At 36.8% G+C, this 18,027-nt stretch overlaps 1 protein-coding gene across 3 annotated transcripts in view; it reads left to right on the top strand.

Annotated features, from left to right (window-relative positions):
• SPECC1L (sperm antigen with calponin homology and coiled-coil domains 1 like) overlaps window positions 1-18,027 on the top strand; it is a 73,841-nt gene that overhangs the window by 26,256 nt on the left and 29,558 nt on the right. For all 3 annotated transcript variants that reach the window (XM_069795153.1, XM_069795151.1, XM_069795150.1), the window contains exons 5-9: window positions 767-974; window positions 7,807-7,880; window positions 8,407-8,582; window positions 10,408-10,571; window positions 12,251-12,342. In XM_069795153.1, the coding sequence (XP_069651254.1) occupies window positions 767-974; window positions 7,807-7,880; window positions 8,407-8,582; window positions 10,408-10,571; window positions 12,251-12,342 (714 nt within the window). The remainder of the gene's footprint in view (window positions 1-766; window positions 975-7,806; window positions 7,881-8,406; window positions 8,583-10,407; window positions 10,572-12,250; window positions 12,343-18,027) is intronic.

The raw sequence follows: 18,027 nt of genomic DNA, 5'->3' as shown, positions 1-18,027 counted from the left end.
TAAAGTTGGGTAGTGCTATTAAAATAAAAAATAGTGAAACAGATGATTTAAAGCAGGGCATTTTGTCTATTAAAATTGGTGCCTGTGTTGACCCACCCTAAGCCATGACCTAATTTCTCTTGTTTATCTGACACCCTATTTTTGCTGTTGGGTTAATGTTACTGTGCCTCTGATCCCAGCTTATTACTTACGTTGCAGTTTCATGAGGCAGAAAAAAAATAGCCTTGCTGCTCCTGAAAGGGAGAAGTCTACTACCGCTTCCTTTCCCTGTTTTTTTTTAATTCAGTTCACACACAAATGTGAATCTTGCTACTTGATTAAGGAAATGAATCATCATAGGTCCACCAAACACTAAAATTGATGCACAGAGTAGAGCAAGCTTTTTTTTTTTGCAAGGGATAGAAAGAGTAAAGAGTTCCCTCCACACCTCCCTTTTCAATGGCAGCTAGATGTTAAATTGGATCAGCTGCTCATGAAATCACAGCCTTAGTACTATGGTATTGTTGCTCCACTTGAATACAGGATACTGCTGTTAGAGTAGCTGGGGAATGCTCATATATGCAGCTTGGGAATAAAAGAATTTAACTCTGGCTCAGGGAAATAGTTGCACTAGAACAATACTTTTATAAGGTTTACACTTGACTTCTTGTCCCATACTTTTTTATGGTTGCAGAAATATATTACAAGTACAGTAGTAAAAAACTAAAAGTGTGTTTTAAAATGCAACCAATTTAGTTATGATAAGATACTTTTTTTTTTTTTTCAGGTTGAAGATGAATACAGAGTGTTCCAAGAAGAAGCCAAGAAACAAATTGAGGATCTCAATGTGACTCTAGAAAAACTTCGGACAGAATTAGATGAAAAAGAGACTGAGAGAAGTGACATGAAAGAAACTATCTTTGAGTTGGAGGATGAAGTAGAGCAGCATCGTGCTGTGAAGCTTCATGACAATCTCATCATATCTGATTTGGAGAGTAAGTGTTACAAGTTTCTCTTGTGAGAGAAATGATAATTTAAGAACAGCTGAAGTAGATAATTTAAGAATGTTGTGATAGTGAAAATATTTTCACTTGTCTTTTGTATGTCTGAATTAAAGTCAGACTGGGCTTTGCAGAACGCTTATACATCAGGGGAAAAAAATCAAGTTGGCTTTGCTTTTCCAGTCCCGGTAGCAGTTGGTGTGGGAGTGAAAACCTGTGAATTGAGAATAAATATCACATCTGATAATGCTGTTTTCAAGTTGTTTTTCAAAGTAGAAGAACATGTAATTACAGGCTTAATAGTAGTGTGCTCCTTGGGCATTTTGGAGACTGGATGATTGATTTCGTGTTTTGGTGTTGGTTTTTTTTAAGAACGCTCTCTCTTTTGAGTGCCCAAGTACTAGGAGTTACCAGATAGCTTGGGAATGTTTATAATTAATTATTTCTACTACCTAAAGAAAGGTGGTTTTAGTAGAGAAATGTGTGAATGGAGGCCCTGAAAGTTACAAATGTTAGAGCTGATTTGGCAATATGGATGTATTATATATCTTTCTGTGTAGATTTGCTCAAGTCATGAAGCTGATCTGTGAACCTAAAAATGAATCTGAAAAACTTCAAGGAAGTTAGAATAAAACTTTATCTGTTGACTCTTGCCACCGTAAAAGAAATGGTTGGGGCTTATAATGAAATTCATGTTTACTATATACTTGTCTAGCTCTCTGTGCCTTAGTTCCCTCTCTGATCTCCAAGACCTACTCAGACATTCCTACCACAGGCTGGAATTCTGCAATTAGTCTCCATCTAAATAAGAACCTGGGCATCTGTACCGTGGCAAGCTGTATTTGCACAGGGCTGCTTGCAAAATTCAAATATCTGGTATTCTTCCATGGTATACAAAGACTGAACAAGATAGCAAAAAAACCAAAGCATGATGCCTTTTAACAGGAAGGCAAATATTAATAGAAAGGATTTTAAATTGGTCTGCTATCAAGAAAAGGTAGTATCTTAAGCAAGCCAAATTGTTTATTCAACTGAAGCTCAGTGCCTTCAGACATGTGGCTGTCAGCTTGGTTTCCCTAAGCAACCCTTCTTTATCTTGAAAGACAATCACTGTTTCTCTTTACAAAATTGCTTTAGGTTTTTATTCTGTAATATTTTTTTTGCTCTTTCTGTTCCAAAACCAAAAGACAGACATTTACTTGGGAGCAGGAGCTGAGGCACATGGTCAGTGGCTCTGACTTTGTTCCTGAAGTAATTTTGTAGCAAAGTCTTGAAAAGGTTGAACACTTTTCTACTTGCATTGTTTTGTCCATTAGCTGAAATACATTCATATAGAAAACAGCACCGTAGTCAAGTAAACATTTAAGTGTCTGCCTAGTAATACCTGGTTACAAGGCAGCTCTAATTTTTAGATGCTTCTGCTTTGGGGGTACAAAACCGCTGTCAGATATTTCATTTAAACTGGTAAAATTTCAGGTGGACAAACCTCTAGCTGGGCAGAAATTTTCAACAAAAATTGCGACAGTCTTTGTTGTTCATCGCTCTTGAAATAATTTGGAAAATTCAGCTGTACTGGCTGATGGCCTGGTATGATCCTTTAGGGAAGAAAATCAGTATTTTATAGGCAGGAAGGAGAGTGGCATCTAGTGGTGGAAAGAAAGGATGGCACCCAAAGAATGGTATAAACTGAAAAAAATATTTTTCTCTGACCACTTTAAAACACCGTTTGTTATGGGTTCATAATTAAACCTCATACAGGAGTTTCTTGGTGGTAGCCTCTAAGTAGTGACAGCAAAGAACAGCATCTCAGAAAAACTGAGATTTGGAGGTAGTACATACAACATATAAAAGACAGAATTTTAATAATTTGTATTAAAGTGACAGAAAAACACATCTTAGTAGTAAGCTATCTTATGCTGATCTGACTTTTGGTTGGTTCTGGTAGTCTGTCAGCCAAATGTCTAATGCCTGTGCTTTTAAATGTGGAGAAACTAGTGTAGGTTTAGGTATTTTAAAGCGCTTGTTAGAAGAATGGTGTTTTTTCAGCCTAAATAACCCAATGTAATAAAAATCCATGAAGGTTTTCTTTAGTGAACTTTTATTTTAGATTTTAAAATATGAGGAAATCTAACTCACCCCTTAAGGAGAGAATTTGCCTAACGGAAAAGTTACTGGGTGAATGAAAGTGATGGCCAGACAACTGGTAAATGACAAGTGATAAGTGATGGAAGACTCTCACTTAAAGAATTCACAAAGGACAGACTTTACAGTTAGGAGAAAGATGCTTCACAAATGAGGTGGTGAGTGTTCATGGTTAATCAACACTAACTAGTAATGTAGGGATGTGAAGTGCTCTAGCAGTGGTACTTTGGGAATGCTTCCTTGTGGGCTTTCCAAACACCAAAAAGAAACATAAAGAACATATATAATGAAAAATTTTTCACAGTAATTTGAATATTGAACTGTCACATTTTAGCTGTTAATGTCTGCCTGCAAAAATGGGATGTCTTTGGTATGGACAGTAGGATGCAAATTGCATTGATTGAAAACATACAGTATGTTCCTGATGTCCATCCAGATGCGGCAGGAGCTGAACTCATTCCTGGTGGGATAAGGAGCTTTAAGCATAGTGCTTCTGTATTGTATCCAAAACCCTCTGCAGGTACTGGAGTGGAGGTGAGGGACTGGGAGAGGGCAGGGCAGGCTGGCAGTGGGCAGGGGAGACGGGCGTTGCGCTAGATGGCGTGTTTCCTCTGGTTTTCATTTCTGACTTCGGAAAAAGTTTCAGCAGTCAGGCAGCCAAGCTGTCAGGGGAAAAAAGAAACCTATTATTCTTCCAAGCAATTAATAAGAGTTTGTGGAGAATTTTTTCCAGATAACTTTGTCTCCCGATCTGCAGGAAATTGGGATTTGTAGGTTAGCTTATCAGTTGTCAGGTGTTTCTTCTAAAGCCTGAAAATACTCGTTGCATGTTCACTTAGCACAAGGTACATGTGCTAAGCATATCAGTTCTCTTAGTCCGTAACTATTTAAGTCAGTAAATTTTTTGGACAAGGGTAGGTGAGCAAGAAGGTTGATGTATCTAATGTTCAGTGAATAAATAGTTCTTTTATGGAGCTGACAGTGTTCGTTTTTAATTCTGCTATAACTCATTTTGAAAAGGATCTTGACAGCAGTTGTGAAACTAAATTTTTACGTTGCCATATTTAGGCCTTTTGTACCATAGTGTTGGAAGTTAATTGGATGTTAGTCTTCTAATTGTTAGTACTTTTTTTCTTTTTTGCTAGTGTTAGACCCTTAAAAAATTCAGCTTTTTTGCTGTATAGACCTATTGTCTGACAGCGATGAGCTCAAAAGCAAGATTGATAGGCAAATTGCTTAAGCGTTGGTGTATTTGTAACCAGTGCCTCTTCCTTATATAAGGAAGCTATAATTATTAAATTAACTGTAATGCTGGCACTATTCTATGTAGATGTGATTATACTGGGATAGCCATTTCTATGCTAAAAAAATGAAATGCTATCCTAGTATAAGGCAAACCAATGTAACTAGTACAAAAACTACGAGAATGTCCATTGTGGATTTGCCTGTGTCAGGATTACGTGATTTAGTGTTGCTTATCAGGTATTGTCATGTTTTGAAACTACTATGCGTATCTGAATACTGTAAGTCTCTTTTTCCTTTCTTTTCCCCCCTTTTTTCCCCAGAGACTATGGAAATTAAACAATTGAATGTTGATACTCATTTTTATTTCGTAGTGATAAATTCTAACTGCTAATTATAGTTAGTAAAAGTTACAAATACAGAATACAGTGATATTTTTTCTCTGGCTGTCTTACAAAATTCAGATGATATCTTAGTTTCTTCCTCCCACCTCCAGCCCTAGTTATAATGTTTTTCTTCACCATTTGTAGTCTGCCTTTCCCATAATTTATTTTTCTACCTTTTAAAAAGCAGGACCTTGTCAAACTGTGATTTAAATCAATACCATTTTGTAAAATGTAGACATAATGAATCCTGCAGTAAAACACAAGCAGCTTGCTGATTTGCCATTTTTTATTATCCTGTTCATTCATCAGAATGGTCTCCTTGTTCTTCACTTACCCTAAACAATAGTTACTTTTCCTTTTAATCATCTTTCTTGTCTATGCTCCTTAAAAAGAGGAGACTGGACAATGGTAGAAGAGAAGTACCTGTCCTACCATACTGAAAATTTCAGCACATACAGGTGGGAAGGGCTTGTGTGTGTTAGAGAAGAATCGTGGAGGTTGTGAGGATGCAGAAAGGAAGGATACCACAAGGCAGCTGTACAGAGAATTGCTGCCTGTGTACCTATTTTGACTACTTGAATTTTCAGGCTGTAATTGGTGACACAATGCAAAGAATGGAGTTTAGGCTTAGAATGTAAGAGGTGAAATCACTTATCTTAGTCTTAACTTCTCACTACGTTTCAAATTCAGTTGCAATTTGTTAGTTCTTTTCAGTTCAGTGGGTTTTGGTTTTTTTTTTTTTTTTTTAAATCTCTTCAATTGATTGGGGGAGAAGACTGTTTCCAACAACTGCTGTAAAGTGCTCTGTATTGTTTATAGTAACTGCAGAATATTCAGACCATTGTGTTTTACTTCAAAGCATAAATATACTAAAACTTAATGGTGCGTTTCATATCTCACAAAAGCTCAAAACAATGGCATTACACAAGCTTTAACTCTGGATGCATTTATAGTTTCTGGTTTGTGGTTATTTTTAGATGAACTATAGCTTGCTTTTAGTAGTAGAACAAATTTATTTTTAAAAACACATTTTCTTTGAACTGTCTTCAAAAGAGAAAATGGTCATCCACTAGATTTTGTTTCAAAATTCTACTGGAAGCTCTTTAGGGCATGTTGACTTGCTGTCACTGTTGAAAGTTACCTAATTTGCAGTGGATTTTTTTAGCATGTGTTTAAAGGGAAAAAAGGTGGGGAGGGGGAGCGACTTTTATAACTTTAATCTAAAGCTGGCATCTCAGTGCTGACTTCAGCTCAAACAAGTTGTGTACACAGAGACAAGCTGAAAATTAGAGGCCTTTGCTTAAATATCATGGTAGCATGAGATTTGAGTGGCTCGCTCTGCTAGGCTTATCTTCAAAGCTTGGATGCATGTTAAAATGTGCAGTCTTACAAGAAGGAGATAAATACAGAAAAATCTGTCTAATTTTAGTGTTTCAACTTTTCCAAGCCTGAAAGGTTATCATGTTTTCAGGCCAGCTGAGGTTTATGTCATTCTTGTAAAGAAATTAGCTGTGGCGTTAAAAGCCTCTGTACTTGGGACTGTTGAGGCAAAACTCAAGAATTACTTCGGATGAAGAAACCAAAAAGAATTCCATGGCTGAAAAAATGAAATGTTCTTAGGAGCATAGTTGAGGCTTCTGAATGTACACATCAGCATAAATCAGCTTAAATCTGTTCTTAGGCTTTGTTACATCTGATTTAAATATTTTTTAAATGCTTACTGTTTTCCATTTAGCCTGCGATAGCCTCATTTTTATTGTTAAGAAAAGCCATTTCCCAAAAGTCAAGGAGTATGAAGGTATAAACTTATTTGGGAGGACATTGGTAGTATTGGTAGAACAAGTGACTTTGAATAAACCCTGGTTTAATGCTTTTCCTGAGACCTGATCTGCAAATAAAAGCACTGGAAAGTTTTTTCATGTTAGAAAATGAGAGCCACAAAACTCTACTGTATCAATCTGTTTGTATGAACGTATACATCTATCTTCTGACTATTCAGACATTTATTATGCAGTTCCATAGATTTTTTTGCCAAGGTTTTGTATTTTGAACAGCCTAAATGTATTAGGCACCTTCAATCTTTTTGTGGAAAGAGCATTGCTAATGTACAGGAAAAATACTTGTTTCCAGCAGGTCTTGGAATCATGAACCTGAACCAAAAAAATGCATTCAGTCAGTTGGTCCATCATTTTTACAGGTTTGAAATAGCTACATGATGCTATAGAAATAAAACATCCTAGAATCCAACGATCAGTGAAGTGACACACTAATTAGAAATTTATGCTGTGTTCTTCTTCATTAGTTGCTTAGTTATAAGAATGGAGTAATCAATCACATTGTCCTTGTGTATTGAATAAAGTAACAAATGAATAATAATTGCAGTAGCCAGTCTGTCAGACGCCACATGAGGAGTTGTGGTGATCAAGCTGCGTACCCTTTTGTATAGCTGCTGACAGATTTAGAGAACCATCTCTTTCATAACATGATCTCATAGACTGTTTGTCCCTTTGCTGTAAATATAGCTTGTTTCAACTTCAAATAGTATCTCGATAGACAAGAACGTAAGATTCTTGAGGACACGAGTAGAATTTTATCCCCATTGAAGGCATGGCTGTGAGTGTTATGTCAGCTGCTTTGTGGCAGGGAGTAAATTGTGAATCAAAAGGCTTCGTGTAGCTGCAGCTTATGTTTGAAGGGGGAAAACCCCCAGACCATCCATGTTTTTTAGGATGCTTCCATGTTAAATCACCTACCTTGTTTATTTGCTCTTTGTTATTGCTTTGTCATTTTTATACTGTGAAATGTAGAGAACAGACTGGTATTTGTATAAGAATTGAGTTTGCTTATGCTGTTCCCCTCACCAGTCATAGAGAAGTATGTAGCTATTGACACTCTCTGTCAAATTATTTCTGCTCATACTAATTTTCTCCAGATGGCTTTGGTTATAAAAATGTATTCTCTTAAGTTTTTAAAAGCATTTGCAGTTTTCTTCCACTTTTTTTTTTTAAAGTAAATAGATCCCTAAGATCTTACAGAGAATTTGACTTTCTTTCCAGATACAGTTAAAAAACTGCAGGACCAAAAGCATGACATGGAAAGAGAGATAAAGAATCTTCACAGGAGACTCCGGGTAGGTTAAAACCTAAAAACTCAATAGATTGTGAACTTGGAATGTCATAAGACCTGCATGTGAAATTGTGAAAAGGTAATATGGTTACATGTAATACCATTAAAATAACTGTTTCTGAGAGACAGGCATCATATGGGAATATATTTACTAATGTACAGACACTAAAGAATTAAATTCTGAAAAATTCTCAGTGTCACAAAGATATGGCATTGGGCTTAGGAGAAAATGTTCCTATATTTTCTGATGCATAGTTTAATATTAAATTTTTTTGCCCTCCACTTTGAACATTTTCTTTGTTTCTACAAAACAAATTAATGACCTTGGAAGTCTAGTTATTTCCAGCAAATCTTCTTCAGTTTAACTTGTAAGTTAGGTTATGCCTAATGCCAGAGATGAGTGCCTTTGTCATTCCTGTAAATTGTTCCCTGTAACAGCGTAGGGTAACTATGAATAATAAGGATAACTCTTAATTTTATCTTCAAAATTCTTGCTGCTGCTTTCAGTTTAAAGTTTTATTTACCTATAGGAGGAGTCAGCAGAATGGCGTCAGTTCCAGGCTGATCTACAGACTGCAGTGGTTATAGCAAATGATATAAAGTCTGAGGCCCAGGAAGAGATAGGAGACCTGAAGCGTAGATTACATGAAGCTCAGGAGAAAAATGAGAAGCTCACTAAAGAGTTGGAGGAAATAAAGTCACGCAAGTATGCAAAAGACAACAGGGATATTGTCTGTTTTGTGGGGGCGGTACAGTTTTGGAAATCCACTATCTTAACTATTATTGAGACTCCGGAAGTTTGTAAATCCTCTCACTTTGAGAATCTGTATTTCAACAAGCTGCCATATGCAGGCTTTCAGGGGCCAAAATGGGTAAACTTATAAGAACAGTATTTGCTTCTTTATACTGTATACTTAATCCATCCAAGAATATTCAATTTGGCGCTTTTGCAAAACCAGGTTGAAGTGGCGGGTTTTTCCCATTTAACAGCTGGACATGATTTAACTTCCCTCAGTGCGAAGAACAAGCAGTGTTGACTTTTCTGTACCATCATTAATATTTCTTATTAGCAGCCAAGGCTTTTGGTATGGTTAAAAATACAGCTGGATTTTTACCTGAGAAGAAACCTTTGTCTAATTCTGCATATATCTTGTACTGTTTTCATTCCACTGATAATTGTTTCTGGGAAAAATTAGAGATGCTTTGTGTATAAAAACATTTTTAATAAAAAGAATTCAAACTGTGATGTATTGTGGCTCGAATTAGGTGCTACAGTTATTTAGAAACTGAATTATATGTCTTTCAGAAGTATTAAAGTCCTCAAATGCATAGAATAGGAACATCTTGGACAGCACCATTTGAATCCTGACTACATTGTCTCTGAGGATTGAATACATGTATAGCTTATAATGACAGTAATTATGTTTGTGATGTGTATATATGAAACAGTTTTCTTCCGCATGGATGGGCACTTTGTAGGATACATGACACTTAACCCAGTATCCAGTAGGATATGAGATAATGCAGGCTATGGAACTTGGGGAAAAGCTGATGGTAGGAAGAGCAGACTGGTTACACTGAAAATGGAAAATTACGTGGATGGATAAGTGGTGGGCGTAAGGCATCTTATCTGAAGTAAGATCACCAAACTAAGTAATATGAACAATTCTTACTAATACATTTCAACCAGAATTGTAATTGTTCAATTACTGTTTGCAAGTGAACCTTTGAGGTTACAATTACACTTTTGAAGGTAGAACTGGCTTGCTGATTCGTCTCAGTATATTCATTATTATCTATACACAAGCATCTTTTGACATTTGATTCACTGCAAACAAAGAACAAAGAGGCAACTGAATCAGATTCCTTGAAAGTGGTATAGCTACTGTATTGGAGGGAAGGTGGTAGGAAAGTCTATTAACAGTGTCTGAAACAAAAATCAGTCAATGTTTAATTATTGCAAACTGTAGAAAATAGGTTGCTTCAATTCTTGTCTTGTGTGTGATTCTGAATACAATAACCACCATAAATAATCCGTACTAAAAATCTAATTTTTCTTTTCAAATGGATTCATATGCTGCCTAAAGATGTATGCCATAAATGTATTCTTACCTCCTTAGTATTCATTTAAATTGTTTTCTGTTTATGCAGGTGGAAAAAAAAATTCTCCCCTCTGAGGTGATTATTTTCATGTGAAATGGTGAAATCCTTAAGGCTCAATTTTCTCCATCCATGTGTACATGTGTATGTGTGAGAGATGGGAGCAAGAATTAAGCCTTAAATCAAGTATTGATTTGATAGACTTTTCACCTGGTGCTTAAGCTCTCTTGCTGACAGATAGTAAGAACTTACAGTGATTATTTAGGTTGATAATCTATTTCTAAATTACACTGAAAGAAAAATAGGTTAATGTAATGACCAATCTGGACCATAGATTTTAATTTGGCTTCAAATTTGTGTTGATTTTTTTAAGACTTTGCATGTTAAAAATGTTTTTTAAATGCCTTAATTGGGCTGCATATTGATTTCAGGCAGGAAGAGGAACGTGGTCGAGTGTACAATTACATGAATGCTGTAGAGAGAGATTTGGCAGCTCTGAGACAAGGAATGGGCCTGAGTCGCAGATCATCCACCTCCTCAGAGCCAACTCCTACTGTAAAAACACTCATCAAATCATTTGACAGTGCCTCCCAAGGTAATTATTTTCAACCAGTGTAGTAGCTGTACCAAGTTACGATTTTGTGTATATTGACATGGACACTTCTAATGGCTTAGCTAATTCAAAGTTGGTTTATTGTACTGTCATGACCTATAAGTGTTGGCTAAAACAAACCAACCTCAGCTAGATTGCACAACAGATTGTTCACTGCAGTTAAGTGCAAGCATCCTTTCTTTGTCTTGTCTTTGTTTTTTTCTTTACTGTCGCATTGCCAATGACTCATATGCTAGATGCTTTGATTCAATGCTCCTGTATATTAGAAATACATAAACATATATTACATGCATAATTATAGCTGGAAGCACAGCTGATTTCAGCCTGACTATTAAAATGTGAACTTAATGTGCCAAATTAAGCATTCTAAAAGCCATGTAATAGCTAGAGCTAAGTTTGTTTCTCTTAATAACTTACATTCTTATAGTCAAAGTGCTGATGAAGGTTAAAAATAAGGTCCAGCCAGTGTCACTTATTAAAAGATATAGGGAATGTTTTCTAAAATGAAAGGGATCTCACTGCTGAGACAACGGACTTTACTATAATTCTGACTGTGGAAACAGGTGCTGTTGTCCTTCTCTATAGATGAGCAGAATAGGGAAACCAAGTAATTATCCTGAAATGAGAAACATTTGGGTTTTAGCTTTGACTGCATATGAGACCTTGTATGGATTAAAATACTTCCCTTGCTGGGTCTTTGGATTTTGAATTTCATTTACAATAATGTCACTGTAAGTCTCTGATGTAAAAGGGCTTGGCCTGAAGTAGACTAATATCACCAGGGAGACTCACAGTACTATACTGTGCATGGCAAATCTACTTTTAATTGCTTATAACCTGAAAATTTGTTAAGGTATGGAAGCATCTCTGTACTATTTGGCGATTCTGTAAATGGTTCTATTTCCACGCTTGTTCTCTTTGTTCATAGGTATTTACAGTTTTTTTCTTTCCTAGCGTTAATTTAGAAGGTTTTTTTTTTTAATCTGTTACTGGATGAAGGTGCTTTCTTGCCAGAGTTAGTTTGGTGAAATGATAAATCCCCTCTCCCTTCTTTTTAATCTTTTATTTCAAGCTAATATCTGCCTTCTTCCTCAGCATTCATGTCTAATCATGCTGTTAAATAATCAGATGACTGATTCACCAATTCAGTACTTGTCTGGTTTTTTACCTTTCTAAACATGCTATTTGTTTAATCCCAAAATTTCAGGAATATAATATCTAGTACCTGTGGACTTTTGACTGGAAACTAGAAAGGAGAAGCAGATGATATAGGTTATCTTTCTTGTCTTACTGGCAGACCCAGGTGCCTGCTACCATCTCTTTAATTATCTGGAGATCAGAGAACTGCTAATGCCGTCATTTACATTTGCCAGGGTAATAGTACCCTGCACCTTAGCCTTGTCCACCCCCAGTAAACTTAGGTTTTTACCATAGATGATATATTCAAGACAGAAAATGAATGTAATTACAGAGGAGTAAATGTGTAGGCACACTTTTAAATGATTTTGCAGTCAGTTACTAATTGAAATTCTGAAAGACGTGATCTGGTAAAACCAGTAATGTAAAGTACAAGGCAAGAGTTTGCTATAACAGCCAGTCTCCTGTTTCACTGCAAAACAGTGCAATGCCTCACGATAGCTTCCTTTCTGTGTTTCTCCTAGTTCCAAGCCCTGCTGCTGCCACAATTCCTCGCACTCCCCTGAGTCCAAGTCCCATGAAAACTCCCCCAGCTGCTGCTGTATCCCCTATGCAGGTAGGTGTTTTATGACTGCACTTAATCCTTCTTTGTAAAGAAGAGCATGTGAAACTAGAAGTGGTAATACACAGATATGGCTGACTTTGTGGGGAAATAATGATAAAACGTTGCCTCAAGTAAGTAATTACTAAAATGTTCAGTCTAACAAAAGAGTCTTTCACTGAGAACCATGTTGTAAATACAAGATTTGGCATAATTTGGAAGTTCTTGTTAAATATTCCCAACCATTACTATTCCTGTGCTACTGAGAAGCATGGGAGGAAAACTTTATCTGCATTCCTTAGTTTTAGAGTTGCTGTTCATCAGTTCTTAGTCCTGTGCCTGGCACGGAAACAGCAGTAATCCCCTTCAGGCAATGGACTGAGATCTGTCAGCAATCATCAGTATAAATATATCCCATGTTGCATGGGCTTTCAATATCAGACCTGACCAGAGAGTAATGAAATAATTGTGAAATTATTATCTTTGTTCATTTTGTACTGACTGAGAGTTTGGCCAGTTGGTGATTGTACTGTGTGTTTTGTCCTGTCCCCTCTGAAGCTTTGTCCATTTGTTCAGCTGCTGCAGGAGCGTAGGTACACTAAGATTGCATCATCAGTACTCTAATGCTCAGCTTTATGGACCATTGCTGGCTTTATTATCTCACTAGCTGTGCGAAGTGAGATTTTGGCAAAAGCAAACAAGTTTAAGGACAAAGAGGTTGGGACCAGATTCACAAAGTACAATCAAAGAATGTACTACGTGTTTTACTCCTTTAATATCAGTAATTCTCCTGTTGCTAACCAGGAGTACCAAAGCTTCATTTTTACTATAGGTCAGCATAATGTTTTGGTAATAAACCTCTCTGTGTGAACTGAAGAATCTATATCCATATTGGCTTTTAGTGCTCAAGGAACAATACCTGGAACAGACTGACTGTTCTCCTGTGCTCAGACTAGTGCAGTTTTTATTCATTTAAGAGTGAGTTTCATGAAAAAAATAGATAGCCTCAAAGCAAAGAGAAAGAATTAAATGGTTTTTGTGAGAGCTTCTGCTACTTCCTGTGACTCAGTCACTCTTGACAGCAGTTTTCTAAAGTGGTTAAATGTGACAAGTTCTCTGACAGATGCTTTGTTCCTATTGATCTGTCTTTATATTTCTGTTTATTTCTGTGCTCTCTTAGGAAGAGGCAGACTTAATCTCATGTTCTAAAGGGCTAGACCAGAGCTTTGGCAGACAGAAGACTTTTTGATGAAGCCTAAGGCTTATTTCACTTTATTTACCTGTAAATTAACCGCGAACCAAAGTAATCTCTTAGAATACTGCAAACCTGCTCAGGTTTACAGCTCTTGTTTGATGTTCTCGATCTGCCAGAATTACTTGAATTTGAATTCAACTTCTGGTATAGAACCAAGTCATTAACAGCTGGATACTCATTATTGGGAAACATTGCCTGAAAAACAAAGGGGAGGGCGTGTAAATGTAAACAGCTTCTATTGTCTTTTTGAAGATAGGTGGTTTTCTTGGAAGTATTTGTAATTATCCAGAAGGCAACTGGGTTTTGTGACCTCAATTATGTAAATTGCATTTAAAGAATATTTTCTGCTCAAGAGAGAAGGGGGTTGGGTTCAAAACCAATTTGCATCATCTTTTCTTTGTTTTCATATTGCTACCTTGTTTCCTACTATTGTGTTCTATGCATTTTTTTTTTACATTTTTTGTCTGTGGTTTTTGCTCTCTTGCAATTGAAAAGCAAGATTCTAATAAGTAGTCACTATGTGAGTTGACCTGTTGGCTCTGACCTTATAAAAGTTATCCATGACGTTGTAAAAGTTATCCATGGTTTAAGATCTTGAGTAAAGGTGGAAGGGTTGATATCTGTATGGGTGTTGCAGTGCTTATTTTCATTAATCTTGGTTGCTTTTAAATGTTATCACAGGGGAAATATTTATGTGGGCACCTACTGGGAAACTGGCATGATTTTGACGTTATGATAAGATGGATTGGTTGCAAAAAAGATTTTTCCAAGTACAGATGCGTCAACAAATGCCCTCTCTGAATTATGCGTATCACTTCATTTTTGTGTTGGACTGTTGTGGTTTAACCTCAGCCAGCAACTAAGCACCACGCAGCCACTCACTCCCCCCCGCCCCCAGTGGGATGGGGGAAAGAATTGGGGGGGGAAGTAAAACTCTCGGGTTGAGATAAGAACAGTTTAATAGAACAGAAAGGAAGAAAATAATAATGATAATAACAACAGTAATAAAATGACAATAATAAAAGAACTGGAATATACAAAACAAGTGGTGCACAATGCAATTGCTCACCACTCGCCTACCGATGTCCAGTTAGTTCCCAAGCAGCGATCCTCCCTGCCCCCAGCCAACTCCCCCCAGTTTATGTACTGGGCATGACGTCACACGGTATGGAATACCCGTTTGGCCAGCTGGGGTCGGCTGTCCTGGCTGTGTCCCCTCCCAACTTCTTGTGCCCCTCCAGCCTTCTTGCTGGCTGGGCACGAGAAGCTGAAAAATCCTTGACTTAGTATAAAAACTGCTTAGCAACAACTGAAAACATCAGTGTGTTATCAGCATTATTCTCCTACTAAATCCAAAACATAACATTACACCAGGTACTAGAAATAAAATTAACTCTATCCCAGCCAAAACCAGGACAACTATGTCATGAATTTCCTCAGTCTTGGAGAATTTGTTTTTGCTTTGTTTGTTTTCTTTACGTTAATATGTGTATGTATAAGGAGATAGATTCTTGGATATATTTTTGCAACTGAAAACAAACAAACCCCTTTCTGGCTTCAGGTCCAAGACCACAGTGGAACATAGCTGTTATTTACTGTAGCGCTTAGCAATACTGCAGAACAATTTAGGAAGAGAGGTATGAAGAGAATGCTCTTCAGAATGTAAAAACAGCCCTGCTGGGTTAACCCAAAGCTTAGCTGGTTTGGTATGCCACTGAGAGGGACCAAAGCAGATGCCTACGGAGGAATATAAGGACAACATATCTGCTGCTTTCCCCAAGTACTTTTTTTCTGTTTCATAGCTGGAGGACTTTCTGAAGTAGATGTGGTTTCAGATTTACTGGTCACCACTGAGTGTCCTGCTTTGCTTTGAGCTTATAAACTTTCAGGCTCTGAGCAATTCAGTGTCAAAGACTTCCATATCTTAACTACTTAATGTGTGAAGAACTGTGTTTGTTCTGAAATTACCATGTGTAGGTGCATTGGCATGAAGTACTTACTGAAGTGTGTACTGAAGTGCAAAGTGATCGGGAATAGATACCTGGATAGTGGTTGAAAGTCATCTTTCCTTTGATAGCCAACAACAGACACAAGGATGAAGAGTCAGAAGCAAAATATTTGGAGTTCAAGGGATTAGTTCATCCTGCCATAGTTCTGTCTCAAATTTAAAGTGTCCGAATTATTCTTCTTTACTTTTTTTGTCTCACCTGTGTGCTGGTTCCTCTTCTGGAGTTGTTGCTCATCTTACCAAAAAAAGAAGAAAAAAAATCTGAAGAGAGTCCTAGGTAGCTAGCGGAAACTTTATCTTCAAACTAAGAATGGCTGTGAGAAAGTAATTGTTGACGATCTTAGCATCTTTATCTGTTACTGTAAATACATTATACAAAGACTACTATGTAGAAACATGTTATTTAACTCTGGGAACAATTTTCTTCATACATCACATCAAAACTAGTCCTTAAAGTTTCTAGTGTTTTTTTTCTGCTAGACCTCAATGTCAGATGAATAAGAAGAGGTCACAGATTGCAAAACATCTTTAGTAATTACTGTCCCATTAGTAGCCTCCACGAATAGCCTCAAAAGCACGTGATTCCTCTGAGCTTTTCATCCTTTCATTTAGTGTTTTGAGGAGTTTGAACACTATTGTAGAGGACAAATGCTGTTTAGCAGTTAAGTGCTAAAGGGATAAGTGTTAGAATGTATTTCTAGTTGAAGCAAAAAAGATACTTGTAAAAGGATTGGTAGGATCCATATGTGTTTGCACATCAAATGCGTTTTGTTTTGTAAGTGAAATGAGGAGCGGCTGATCTGAAAATTCAGCAAAAGCTCAGTGACGCAGGTAAGTCTCTAACACCTGTAAAATGTTTCAGGAAAAAATATTCTCCAAGACTTGTGCACTACTACTACTATATAGATGATGCCAAGTGGAACTAGATAAACATCACTTGGTTCATTTTCCTCTAATTTGCAGTGTACTAGTCCCTTCATTACTACTGGTAGTTGTAGTAGTAAGGTATGTAATAAGGAACTAGCAACAGTGCAAGTAAGCCCTGTCTGCAGCATCAACAAGAGCAAAAAGACAAACAGTTCGTTTTATAACACGGAGACAAGACCAGTACACAGCAAGTTATCAGTTGAGTAATACGACCACTTTCTGACAATATCCATAAAGGATGTTTGCTTTTAAGTGGTATCCAGAAGCTGAGAAAGTGATAAAGGTGTATGGTTATCCAGCACTGTGCCCGCTCTGTACATACCTCTGTTTCCTGGCTGAAGTTCTGTACTACCCTGTCTTTGTAATGACAATCCCAAAGCTAACCAAAATGAAATCTTTTTCTTTTAACTTCATTATCTTAACTATTTATTGTAGCTGTTTCCTTGGAGGAGGATTGGGGGCGGCGGAACGAAATGGCTCTCACTTTGATACAGTCCTTGTCCTTTACTTAAAAAAAAAAAAAAAAATTCCTAAGTGGGTGAAGTGAACTTTAAAGATAATGCAAATTTGAAATACCAGCTCTTATGGGAAGCTGTTGTAGGTATTTCTTGCATGGCTCATAATTGCAGTCACTTTCATCTGCACATTTAAAGGAATAATCTTTGTAGTGTACGTGCAGGACTTCTGATATATAAAGTGATGAAATTCTTCATGCTATATGTTGGCAGTTCTTTTCTCCATTTGATTTCTAGCACAAAAAGCATAACTCTAGTTTGACTCTAAATGATGAATAAGTAGCCCTGTAATCCACTCTGTGCTACAGGATGCTGCAAAATATATACTGTTAACATTTTTTAATCACAATTTTGGATTTGTCTGTCTTGCCTGCGTGATTTGGTGTGAGGAACATCTGACCTTTATTATCTTATGAACATAAGGCTTATTTAACCTTCTCATCTAATCTTGGGCCAGATGGAGAGCTGAAAAAGTTTTCAGGATAAACACATTACTGGACTGATTGTGATTGGAATATTGGAATCTAATGGAAAGGGCAGGGTGAATAAAGAATGTACTACAATTTGCAATAGGGTCTTTGAAATGATTAATTTAAAAAAAATAATTGTGGGTGGTCTCCCCTGGGTCTTCAGCAACTGAACATGAGTTTCAGTAACTGTAAGGATAATTATTGCATTGTACGTTTCATTTGTGTGATTCTAAAATGCTTATTTCGGTGCTATCCAGTGGTTACTAAATTGCGTGCAAGACTTATATTTGTATTTTATTACATATTTGGCAAATGCTTAACAAAACGTCTCTCTCAATTTGTTCACAGAGCATCTCAGTTAAGTAGGTGGTAACCAAAGCTGTTGACATTCTGAATAAAAAAATAGTTTTTTTCAGTAGGTTTTTTCTTAGCAAATGGTAGTTTGTGTCACTACACCCAATACACCATTATCTTACTTTTCCAGGAAAAGGCACAAAGCTGTAAAGACATATGTTAATAACGCAA

The sequence above is a fragment of the Haliaeetus albicilla genome, chromosome 10, assembly GCF_947461875.1.
Source record: "Haliaeetus albicilla chromosome 10, bHalAlb1.1, whole genome shotgun sequence".
NCBI classification, from domain to species: domain Eukaryota; kingdom Metazoa; phylum Chordata; class Aves; order Accipitriformes; family Accipitridae; genus Haliaeetus; species Haliaeetus albicilla.
The sequence above is the reverse complement of the archived record's forward strand: the minus strand, read 5'-3'. Positions and strand labels throughout refer to the sequence as shown.